This window comes from Cnephaeus nilssonii (assembly GCF_951640355.1).
Source record: "Cnephaeus nilssonii genome assembly, chromosome: 3".
Taxonomy (NCBI): domain Eukaryota; kingdom Metazoa; phylum Chordata; class Mammalia; order Chiroptera; family Vespertilionidae; genus Cnephaeus; species Cnephaeus nilssonii.
Window position 1 is genome coordinate 80,173,028 of NC_137074.1, and position 12,645 is coordinate 80,185,672.

General features: G+C 41.4%; 2 protein-coding genes and 1 long non-coding RNA gene across 3 annotated transcripts in view; 2 read left to right on the plus strand and 1 right to left on the minus strand.

Annotated features, from left to right (window-relative positions):
• The first annotated feature begins 156 nt into the window (after window positions 1-156).
• Window positions 157-3,899, plus strand: TRMT10C (tRNA methyltransferase 10C, mitochondrial RNase P subunit). Its single transcript, XM_079766960.1, is given in 3 exon segments — window positions 157-270; window positions 2,382-3,620; window positions 3,623-3,899. Coding segments are annotated over 2 exon segments (1,263 nt in total). The 5' UTR covers window positions 157-270; window positions 2,382-2,393; the 3' UTR covers window positions 3,659-3,899.
• A 124-nt stretch (window positions 3,900-4,023) lies between these two features.
• LOC307097058 lies at window positions 4,024-5,866 on the minus strand. Its single transcript, XR_013813333.1, has 3 exons — window positions 5,405-5,866; window positions 4,638-4,737; window positions 4,024-4,378 (listed from the first exon to the last, which is right to left on the minus strand). It is a non-coding gene; the product is annotated as an uncharacterized lncRNA (long non-coding RNA).
• Window positions 5,867-6,210: 344 nt separating this feature from the next.
• Window positions 6,211-12,645, plus strand: part of PCNP (PEST proteolytic signal containing nuclear protein) — a 28,872-nt gene continuing 22,437 nt past the window's right edge. Inside the window, exon 1 of the mRNA XM_079765772.1 lies at window positions 6,211-6,293. Within this exon, the coding sequence (XP_079621898.1) occupies window positions 6,230-6,293 (64 nt within the window). The 5' untranslated portion in view covers window positions 6,211-6,229. The remainder of the gene's footprint in view (window positions 6,294-12,645) is intronic.

The window sequence follows — 12,645 nt, forward strand, 5'->3', positions numbered from 1 at the left end:
AACAGCTAAACTGCCCACCATTGAGAGGATGGTTGGCAATGGCGCAGGGGCGGCAGCCAGCCTCTCCCACAGCGCTGCTTTCCAGGACGGAAACCTGCCCCTACGCCTGACGTCATAAGACTGCGCCCAGTGGGGGGCGGGATTTCCGGCCGTGGGTCAAGGGTCAGTGACGGTTCCTGCGCGAACTGATACGCGAGCTGTGGGTCAGTTTGGCGGTGATCGGTGCGAGTGCTCTGCTTCACCGGCGGAGCCACGGTCCCTGCAGTGCTGGTATGGGCGTTTGTTGTCACCCTCCCGAGAGTGTGTGTGTGAGTGTGTGAGTGTGTCTGTGTGTGAGTGTGTCTGTGTGTGTGAGGGGGGGCGGGGGAGGACGCGGGGGACGTTCAAAGATAAGACTTAGCGGAGCATGTGCCCTCAGAAGGCCCACAGTTCAGAGGAAGCCCATATCGATGCATAATGTGTGACGTGTTTTCTTTCCTTTTTGAATTTTTGGAAACTTTAGCTGTGCTATCAACTTTGGGGAAAGTATCCCAGTGGTACCGTGCTGGGTTGGCATTGTACAGAAATTAACTGCCATATTGGTCTTGAAATGTTACATTTTTTTCCATTTGTACAGGGGTAATGCGCTGTATTAAATATGTAAGGTCTTATCTACATGGGTTTGATTGCAGAAACTAAAAAAGTATTCTCTAAGTCATAATAAAAAAGGAAGCCCAGTGACTTAAGAAACTATAAGTACTACAATATCTGGAACAAGAACAGTGTTTCCCAAAATAATACCCTTTTTCACTTTTTTATGTTTTCGGTTTTCATTTCTATGCTATCCCAAAAATCTTTACTAGTTACAGAGACAAAACTCAAAAAACTTTTTTTCTGAAATCATTGTTTCTCATATTGAGGCTGAGGACTCCAGTTAAATATTCCAAGGAGTCTAAAATAGTTTGGTTTTTTTTTTTAAGTTGTCTGAACAGCCCTAGCCGGTTTGGCCCAATGGATAGAGCATCGGCCTGCGGTCCTGGGTTCGATTCCAGTCAAGGGCATGTACTTTGGTTGCATGCTCGATCCCCAGCCCTAGTTGGGGAGCATTCAGGAAGCAACCAATCCATGTGTCTGTCTCACATCGATATTTCTCTGTCTCTCCCTCACCCCTTAAGAAAGAGAGAAAGAAAAGAAAATGGGGTAGAAGAGAAGTGAATGGATTCAAGAAGTATTTAGAAAGTAAAATGAATGTAACTCAAATGGATATGATATGCTGTGTGTGAGAGAGGACAATAAGGAATAACTCCCAGTTTCTGGCTTCAGCAAGTAAATGGATAGCAGTGTCCCTCCCTAAAACAATGAGGCGGGAGAAGCAGATTGGGAAGGCAAAGCAGAGAGATTATTTCAATTTGTTGCATTTGAGGTCTTCTGATTCATGGTGACTGAAGCCACAGAGATAAATCCAACCCCTTAGAGAAAATGTTTAGATTGAAAAACAAGGCTAAGGACAGAACTCAGAGGCACATCCACCTTTAGAGGGGGTGAGAGGATGGGGCATCTGAGCATCAGTGCATAGGTCAGAGGAAGGAGACTCAGGAGCATACAGAGTCACTAAAGGAAGAAAATTTTCTTTTCAAGTATTTTAGTTGCATTTTGTAAAAAGTTGAATTTCTTCCCTCCCACCCCCCACCCCTTCAAAACTGGCACTAGTTTCACATCTTTAAGGGTCTTCATTGTCTTGTGGACATCCCGACCTGCAGGATAAACTGTGGAGCTTATATATTTTTTCTCTCATTTTGGACATTTTGTTTGGCAATAACATTATTTGCTGCAAAATAAAGTCTGAACTAGGGAAAGGAGGTTTGTTTTAAAATCAGTAGATCTCTTTTTACTTCTGTTTTGATAACATGAGAACCTTGGTACAGAAGCTCCCAAGTGCTTTTTTACCAGTTGTCATATTCTGTAACTTTTCAGCCCTTGGTCTTCACGTGTTGCTTACGGTACAGATCTTGTGTTTGGGTCTGTACAGGATGGGTGTAGTATAGAATGGAGAAGAATACAACATCATGACCTTAGCCACATCAGTGGTGTATAACTGTTACGTAGTAATAATTGATTTTCTGGGCCCTGAAGGAACTTCAAAGTATCCTTTTGCCTAAAGCAATAGCGAAATTCATGTCTAAAATAAGAACCCAAATAAGTTTTACACTTTTACCTAGTGAGTGATCATAGGCTCTAGGCCACAGGAGTCTAGGAAAAATTAATGGTGCAGCAAATAAAGTTGTACTCAGATTCCACTTTGTGTTTCAGAAATTGATTGCATTTAAATGTCTCAAATTTATACTTGTAGATAGAGGGTTTTTTAATCTTTAACTTTTCATTACATTTTTCTTCTTTTATAGGGGTTTTCTTATATGCCTGTTTTCCTCAAAATGAGTATTGGTATCACCTTCATAAGACCTTTTGCCAGAGTTTTGGTGCCATTTACCCTTAATAGGAAGAGAAGGGTTTTATATTCAACGATTCTACAGAGATACATGTCTTCCAAAATACCAGCTGAATCCTATCCTAAAAAAGAAACCACATCACCTGAACAGCTGGAATTGGATGGGTGGAAAATTACAATGAAATCTAGTGTGCAAGAAGGTGTTTCAACAGTCTCAAGTGCCAAGGATGAAGATCCTGTAGCTGCCACTAGGGAATTAATTGAGATGTGGAGATTGCTTGGCAGAGAAGTACCAGAACACATCAGTGAAGAAGAGCTCAAAACCATTATGGAATGTGATTCTAAATCATCAAAAAAAAAATATTTAAGATATTTATATCTTAGGGAGAAAAAGAAGAAAGCTAATCAAATAAAAAAGGAAATTAAAGCAGCAGCAAGGGAAAAAGCAATACAAGACCAGCTGCTAGAAACCACTAACCAAGATAAACAGCAAGACTTTCTATTTCTACGACTTTGGACTAGGAGTATGGACATAGCAATGGGCTGGAAGGGTGCCCAGGCCATGCAGTTTGGACAACCTTTGGTTTTTGACATGGCTTATGATGATTATATGAAACCAAAAGAACTGCAGTATACTGTTTCTCAACTTCTAGAAAGTGAAGGATGGAACAGAAGAGATGTTGATCCTTTCCATATTTTTTTCTGCAATCTTAAACCAGATAGCCCTTTTCGTAGAGAGTTAATTAAACGATATGGAGAAAAATGGAACAAATTGCTTTTAACAGCAACAGAAAAGTCTCACGTAGATTTATTTCCAAAGGACAGTATTATATATTTAACTGCAGATTCTCCCAATGTTATGACTTCTTTCAAGCATGACAAAATTTATATAGTGGGATCTTTTGTTGATAAGAATATGCAGCCAGGTGCATCCCTAGCCAAGGCAAAACGGCTGAAGCTGGCAACAGAATGCTTTCCATTAGATAAATATTTACACTGGGACACTGGGACAAAAAATCTCACCATAGATCAAGTAACACGTATTTTGTTATGTCTGAAAAACAATGGTAGTTGGGAAGAGGCTCTGAAGTTTGTTCCTAAGAGAAAACATGCTGGTTATCTGGAGATTTCTCAATACCCTCAAGAATTTGTCAACAGAATGAAGAAGTCAAAGACTATTAATTCATTTCCAAAAGGCTCTCTAAATATATACACACAGAAAAAGTGACTTGAAAGAGAAGTATTTGATAGCTTAAGAAGTAAATGGATTGGAAATACAGTTTGTTTTGTTTCTTCCTGAATGGAATTCACTTGCTCTTGAAAGAGTCGTCTTTATAAACTAACAAGTATTGTATCTTTCCCCAATTTATTAAATATCTGCAAACTTTGGAAATATATTTTGTTTACATAAAAATAGTTTTAGAAAGTAAGAGAGTTGTTCAAGTTTGTTGAGCCCAGTAAAACAGTTGTATCATTGGTGTGGCTTTTTTATGAATACATGCGTCTCAGACTCTATTTTCCTTCTTAAATGTTCTTTTAGCCATGAAGTGGGGAACCAGGGTGGGTGGCAGGGGGACCAGGCTGGCTGTCCGTCCCTTGGGATCTCCAGCTCAATCCTGGCTGCTCGGGAAGGGGGGTTCCTGCTAATTCACCTCCAGGCACATGTGGCTGGTTGGGGGCTCAGGCCGGTGGGAAAGCGGGCACTGGCGACTTCATCTCTATGGGCGTGGGCCGGGCTGGCTGCTGATGGAACGTGCTGCCCAGTCGGAGCTGCTCATGCGAGTGCTGCTGCTGCTGGGGCTTGCAGCTCTGACGGGAGCTTCGGGGAGCGCCTCCAACCTACCCACGCTGGTAGCGGAGGCGGCTGGGCCTAGGGACTGGTGAACGGGCAGAAGATGGCCCTGATCGCCGGCTAGGCCTCGGGACCCCATCATGATTTCGTGTGCTGGGCCTCTAGTAAAGATATAAAATGTCAGATGGTAATAAGTGGTACTAGTTTCTCTCCCTCTCTCCCCCTCCTTCCCTCCCCCTCTAAATCAATAGGAACATGTCCCTGAGTGAGAACTAGAAGAAAAACCCCAGTATCTATAAATAAATACATAATTTCACATTAAAAAGTCTCATGTTTGGCCGAAACCGGTTGGCTCAGTGGATAGAGCGTCGGCCTGCGGACTGAAGGGCCCCAGGTTCGATTCCGGTCAAAGGCATGTACCTTGGTTTCGGGCACATCCCCAGTAGGGGGTGTGCAGGAGGCGGCTGATCGATGTCTCTCTCGTCGATGTTTCTAGCTCTCTATCCTTCTCCCTTCCTCTCTGTAAAAAATCAATAAAACATATATTTTTTTAAAAAGTCTCATGTTTGTCTCTTTAAAAGTGAGAGTCTCCGTGATTAAATAACTTGTGAAGATCACATCTGGGGAAAATAAAACACACATGAATTAATTACCTGCTCTATGTAAAATATTTTGCTGGGTATGTTTACATATACTATCATAAGTGATGGACCGGGACTTCAAATCACCCAATCACCAAACCACCCTGCTTTTGTCAGGAGACATAATTTCTTTCTCCATTCTCTAAACTTGGAACCTGAGGAGTCATCCATCCACAAACACTGAGCACTGTTCATATATGAAATGCCCAGTACAAAGTGCTGTGAATAAGAAAATAATGGTCTGTGTTGGGGGGAATAAAGGTCTTTGTTGTCAAAGAACTTTTGAGCCATGAAGGGAAACCACTTTTTTTTTTAACACATACTAAAGGAAGTATAAAGTTACCAAACAATGCTATATAGAAATCATCTCACTTGGTCCTCATGACCGCCGTTTGAGGAGACACTATTATTTCTATTTTACAGAAAAGGAAGTGTAGGTCCTGTTGACAGTAAGAAACCCTTAAGATTTACTCAGCCAATAAGGGGTAGATCAGGGTATTCAAAACCAAGTTCTGACTCCTTAAGACCAGTTTCTGTAATACTCACTGTATATTGTAGGGCAAACCCGGAAACTCCAGTTCCCTAGGCAAGGAATAAACCCTGTATAGCAAAAGGGCAGTATAATATAGGAAAAAAGGGAAAATGAGGCTGTAAAGTTAGACTGGGGCCCCATATAACGCTTGGACTTCATTCTGCAACACTCAGGCAGAAATTACTGCAGTCCCCACTTAATAAAGTAACTTCTGTTAACTTGATACAGAAATTGCAGCCTTTAGAAATAGTGGTTTTACCACCTGGCTACCGTGTCCTTGGACAAACGACTCTCTGGCCTCAACTCACAATAAAGATAATTCCGCACTGAGCTCTCCTGGGGAGTCAACGAAATAGTGTCTAACACAAGAGGGCGCTCAATAAACGCTAATTTCTCCTAAAAAAAACCCAAACACGCTAATTTCCCTCTCAAGTAGCGAAAAATACGGCCCTACATTTTTTTTCTTTGAGTAGGCAAGGCGATCCAGCAACACCAAAACGAGAGCCAGCTAGCTTAAGCTGCAATTACACCCGTCTGCAGAAACCTTACTCGATTCTACCACCGCCCCCGGGGTGATGCGCCCCCGCCCCTCACTTCTCCGGACCGCGAAAACAAACCCGACGTCCAGTCAGAAGCCCGCACCAGTCCTCACAACAGGGCCGCCCCGCCTTCCCCGCCCCGCCTTCCGAGGCCGCTGGGCTACCCAGTCCCCTGCACTTCCGTTTTCACTCTCCGGGGCCGCTCTAGGCTGCCGCCCGCCCGCGGCGCCGCATCTCCATGGTTACTGGGCGGGGCCGTGACGTCCTTGGCGTGGCTGCAGGGAGGCCGCGGCGGGGAAGATGGCGGACGGGAAGGCGGGAGAGGAGAAGCCGGAGAAGCCGCAGCGAGCTGGAGCCGCCGGAGGTGAACACAACCCCAGCGTCGCGGGCTGAGCGGGATGCTCTGGGTCTTTCTTTGAGCTCCCGGGGTGGAGGGCGGGGGGTGCGGCGAGAATGGGCGGACCTGGCGCTCACCCGGCCAGGTGCTGGGCCCAGACGAACCCTGGGCGCGCCCGGTGCGGCCCGCGGGGATCCGGGCCCGCATCACCTCCTGGACGGGGGATAGTCGGCCCCAGTTCATCACCTCCCGGCCCCCCGGAGGCCCCGCCTCCGAGGAGAAGGGAGATGGGCACCCAAAAGGGGAACAAACTCGGGTGGGACCCGGCGCCGCGGTGCCGGAGGCGCTACCGCCACCCGGGAGACGCGCCTCGCACGGAACACGGGCGCGCTCCGGGGGAGGCCCCGCCGGCGGCCGAGGGGCCGGCCGCACGCCAGGTTTCCGCCTGGGCCGCCCTCTCGGTTACACCTAGCGGGCAGCCTGCTGCTTGGCGCTGGGGAGGTGGGCGACCCCGGCCTTTTCTCTCTTTCCTCTATTTTCAAGCCGAACACTGACCCCGTGACGGGATGGGGGTCGAGGCGGTGGAGAAAAGGGGGACACCTTTGTCTGCCGGCTGGTTGGAGCGGCGGGGTGCAGGGTTAGGGTTCGGCCGCCTCGCTTTGGAGTGTCCACCGTTTCCGAGTCAGACTCTTGCCCGCTGTCTGCGTGCCAGACGCTTAGGTGCCAGCACAGGCTAGGGTAACTCTCCCTGCGCTTCGTGGCGATACAAGCTCGGCCTGTCTTTGTTGTGCCCCCTCCTCCCCTGTGCGTTTAGGTCTTGTGCCTTAAGGAAGAGAAACGTAATTCCTCCGGCCACCCTTTGTCGTAACAAGGCAACTAATTGAACACGTGCGAGCCGATCTTAGCATCTTTAGAACGTTTTCGGTATTATTCTCTAACTCCCTCAGGTTCTTACTCCTGGAAGTATTTAGTATGAGAAAACACAGCACATTTAATAGCATTGGAAGGCAACTATTAGGAACGATTAACGTGATGTTTAATGTGAATTGCCTTGAGAAAAGTGTAATGCTCAGTTACTTTTTAAAATTTCCTTTTTAAAAAAATATGTACCGTGGTATTAGTTGAGCCATACTCCTCCCTCCCCTCTCCCCTGGTTATTTACTACCTAATTAGGGACTTTTTTTCCCCCCCCCCTCAAAAATTGTCTTGGAAACTATCGAGTAAAATTACATTTAAAAATTAGTTATTTGAAGAAAAAAATTGGTAGCCTAAACAGTCTTACCTGGATATAAACTGGCTTTTTTTTTAACTCTCTTGACTGAAAGTATAGGAGATGTATTTAATATGCTGTCAAAGTATTAGCATAATTCCACTATATAATTTTTCCACCACCCCTTCAGTAGGGATAATTAGCTTTAGTATGAATATTGATGTTTCTGTTTTAGCATGTTTTCGGGGGGAGTAGTAGTGATATAAAGTTATCTTTAGTAATTGGTATTAAAATTATTGTGGTCACCTTATAGATGACAGAATAAGTGATAACTCTTAATAACTTCTTCATAATTTGTCTTAGGTGTGCTTTCCTTTACAAGAAAATAGTGCTGTTGCACATAACCTATTTTTATTTTTTAAGAGAAGGTACCATTTTGTTTATTTAATTGTGGGGGTTTTGTTGTTTTGAGGGAGAGAGAGAAACATCTATTCTTTGCCTCCCTCACACACCCAACGGGGCATGAAATCTGCAACCTGGGCATGTGCCCTGAGTGGGAATCAAACCCACAACCTTTCTTTTGGTATAGGAACACGTTCCAACCAACTGAGCCACACCAGCCGGGGCACATATGCACAATTTTTAATGTTAGATATTTTTAAAAAATATATTTTTATTGATTTCAAAGAGAAAGGGAGAGGGAGATAGAAACATCAATGATGAGAGAGAATCATTGATCAGCTGCCTCCTGCACACTCTCCACTGGGGATCGAGCCCGCAACCCAGGCATATGCCTGACCAGGAATCAAACCATGACCTCCTGGTTCTATAGGTTGAGGCTCAACCATTGGGCCACACCAGCTGAGCTAATGTCAGGTATTTATAATGAAGTTGTACAAAGGAATCATAGTTAAAATATTTAATAGAGTGGGTATTGCTGAATTGATCATTTTGTGGCCAGTTGCCACTGTTTTGGAAATACTATGAAGTTATTTCAAGGGTTTATTTAGAGAATATTCTGATTTTTAATTCCTATTGAATAGTCCAATAAGTTGGAAGTATAAGTATTTTTTGTGAGATTACTTTCATAGTTAAGATGGATTTATGTGAATAAGAGGAGAGATAATGCTAAGGGTGAGGCCTTAGGTAGATTTTTTTTTCTCCCTATGGCTGAATTTTTGTATCTCCTTGAAATAAAGAGAAATTTTAGAGAAGAGCTATTCATATCATAATAATGGCCATTTCAGGATATTGTAGGTATCTAAGATCTATCTAATGAAATTGACATTTTTTATGCCAGACACTAGGAGGGTCTTGAATATGTTCTCATTTAATCTCTCAGAGCAGTGGTCGGCAAACTCATTAGTCAACAGAGCCAAATATCAACAGTACAACGATTGAAATTTCTTTTGAGAGCCCAATTTTTTAAACTTAAACTTCTTCTAATGCCACTTCTTCAAAATAGACTCGCCCAGGCCATGGTATTTTGTGGAAGAGCCACACTCCAGGGGCCAAAGAGCCACATGTGGCTCGCGAGCCACATGTGGCTCGCGAGCCACAGTTTGCCGACCACAGTGTTAGAGAGATGGCTGCGTGCCCTTTTTTCAGGTGAAGAGCTACCAGTGTGTAAATGGGTCATGAAGGATACCCCTAAACTTTCTTAATAGGTAATTTTTTTGAAAGTATGATACCTTTATGCCCTAAGGCACTCCTCTCCCCAACCATTCAATGGGGGGGAAAAATGTTTGTACAATGTGTAATTTAATTTCATATTAACTAATCAACACACTTTGTTCAGAATGATTATAAACTAGATAAAATCCCTTTTATTAAAATATCCCTTGATAAAAAATATAGTAGTTTGATATAACTGTCCCTGTTTTGTTATACATTTTTTAAAGTTGACCATATACTTATTCATCCTTTAAAATATAAGTCACATTGCCAAAAAATTTTCCAAAAGTCTATGGTCATCCAAAATTTTGTTTTCCAGAGTCTCAAAATAGGAAACATCTCATTAAATACATTGAAAACAGCAGTTTTTATTAAAACCCCTAATATTAAAGTAGCACATGTTGTGTTTAAAGGAAGGTACTTAATGGAATTAAGAACTGATGTTGATATTTAATGGTATGTTTCAAAGCTTACGTTAGGTTGAAATAATATTCTAAAGAGCTCTCTCTATATATAATTGTAGAAATTATAATAATCACACTGATAATAACAGATTTGGCTGTCACATTCCCCCCTCACATCATTGCTTACTTCATTTCGCTGTATTTCCTAAATGTTTCATATATCTTACTACATAATTATTAGAAGAGGATTGCATGAAGAGAAAATAACAGTTCAGTCAATGAAAGGTGTAATGAGTACTAATAGTGCACCCACCTTCCTTCACTCCTTTTCCCCCTACCTTTTTATTGAAGAATGTTTTCTAAAGCTACTAAGTATTTACAATTGCTTTCAAAAAAAAAAAACAAAAAACTTACTGAGAGTGAGCAAGGCTAGTTTTCTATATCCAGAAATAAATTGCTGATCTGGAATCAGCCATGTGTGGAAATGACCTAATAGACATAGTATGCTTTAATCTTCAGTGTGCATCTGAGATGTAGGTGATCTTTATAGTATGCTTCTTCAGATGACAAAAATACAGACATGAATATAATTGAGTTGCTGCCAGTTGATTACTTGCTTAATGATAGTTTCCCAGCTCCCCTTTTCATGCTACCTTTTTCTAGAAATCTTCCCTATAGCATGATGCAATTGGACAGGTACTGTTGTGTTCCATGTATTAGCACGTTACTAGTTCAGCTAGTTATCACACAATGTTATTAATATTATAGTAAGAATTATATTTTCACTCCCCACTATTTATGCTTTAATTTTTGAAGATTATTTTTTGTTTCAAAAATATTTTCTGGATAACGGGAGACCTAGAATTAGGTGAAGATGGGTTTTAAAAGAACAGGAAATCTTGACTAATTATAACCCTTGAGTCACAATTCAAAGCAGTTATACTACAATTAAGACTAAATGTTCTTTGCACTATTTGTTTTCGTTTATTTTCAGAATATATATTCCAATTTGAAGAGTTTTCAATTTTAGCTGTGTATCAGTCACAAAGAAGTTATCACTGTTTGGGTTTACTGTAAATATACATCATTAAAACTATAAATAGATGGGGGCTTGCCCTTGGGGGTGGGAGTCGCTGGAGGGGTAAAGATGGGTTTTAAAAGAACAGGAAATCTTGCACTATTTGTTTTTGTTTATTTTCAGAATATCTATATATTCCAATTTATAAATAGATGGGGGCTTGCCCTTGGGGGTGAGAGTCGCTGGAGGGGTCAGTCGGGGGGGGGGGGAGAAAGGAGACGTAATACTTTAAACAATAAAAAAAACTATAAATAGAAAGCAGAATAAAATTTAGCATAAACTATTTTAGTTATAAACTTAGACTTTGAAAAAACTTTACATAATACTTTTATTTTTTATTTATTTTAAATTTATTGGGGTGACATTGGTCAACATGAACATATAGGTTTCAGGTGTGAGTTTCTGTGTTACAAGATCTGTATATTGCACCATGTGCCCACCACCCAAAGTCAAATCTCCTGTCACCATATATTGGGACCCCCTTTTCCATCTCCCCCCTTCCCTCTGGCAACCACCACATACATAATACTTTTTTAAAAGAAATTCTAAATTGAGTTCTGCATTTTAGCTATTGAATAGTAATCTATCTTTCTTCAGGTACTTTTGTAATTTCATATCTGAGTAAGTAAATGGCACCTCCTGGGGAAATCCCAAAACCTCATCCTGCTTAATCTCTTTCCTACATTGTCATTACAACTCTCACCCCTTGTCCAAAGGAAATTAAAGAGTTATTTTTCCTCTCAACAAAATCAGATGTTCTGTTCAAAGTGCTTATTAACTAGAGACTCTACAATTCCAAACTATATAGATTTAGATATATAGCCTCTCCTTTTTTAATCAGTTACTTGTCAGTCTGTTTATGTTTACTTTCCTTCCTTCCCCTCCATTCAAGCTTTTTGTCCTGTTTCTTAACTATTGTCAGGGCTATCCCTTAGAGCAGTGGACGGCAAACTCATTAGTCAACAGAGCCAAATATCAACAGTACAACGATTGAAATTTCTTTTGAGAGCCGAAAACCAACTTCTGCGCATGGGTCACGAAGTTTCAATCGCACTGTATGTGCGGGCGCACGTGGTATTTTGTGGAAGAGCCGCACTCAAGGGGCCAAAGAGCCGCATGTGGCTCGCGAGCCACGGTTTGCCGACCACTGCCTTAGAGCATCTTCTCTTTCTCCATAAATAAATCATCCATTGTAGCAGAATACATCCCATAGAGTGAATTGGTAAACTGGGGAAAGAAAATACGAATTTTAATAGTAGTCAACCTTCTGTCTTACCTCCCGATATGTTCTTAGCCTTGTATAACATACCTGAGAAATTCAAGATATGAACTAATTTCATCATTTATTAATGCAAACACGAGCAAAATTACTGAAAAACATCTTGTATGTATGCCTTCTGCTGTTTGAAATTATAATTAGCTCATCTGTCTTTCATGATTAAAAATAATGTATAAACCTAAGTATGATTGTTAAAAGCTCTTAAGGATAACTTAAAACAGGTGATAATAACCACGCTTTCAGAGTAGAAGTACTCAAAAGGTGATAACCTTGTAGTCTTCTTTAAAGTTCCTTTACAAGTAAAGATTGTGTGAGATGTACATGAGGAACACATCACTCAAGAAAGTTATTCCAGGCTTAATAATATTGTAGTTCAGGTAATAATGGCTGTTTATAACTGTAGTTCAGGTAATGTTTATAACTAGGTACTTTGTATAACTAATAGTACATTATTGAAGAATATTGGAACTTATTAGTCATATGTATTATCCTGTGATGTGACTAATTGCCCACAAACTAGTTTGTTAGAAAAATTTACAGATCTTAATTTCTAAACAAAAATCTCACAAATAACCAGATTATCGAACAACTTACAGTGTTTAGTTGAAGGGTCTTTACTTTCTGTGAACTCTGTGTTTATAATTTTAAATTGCTCTGTATTTTATGCTAGTTAATTCATGGGAGCTTCTTCTACTGCCACAATCTCAGTTCCTGTTATTATACTCTAACAAACA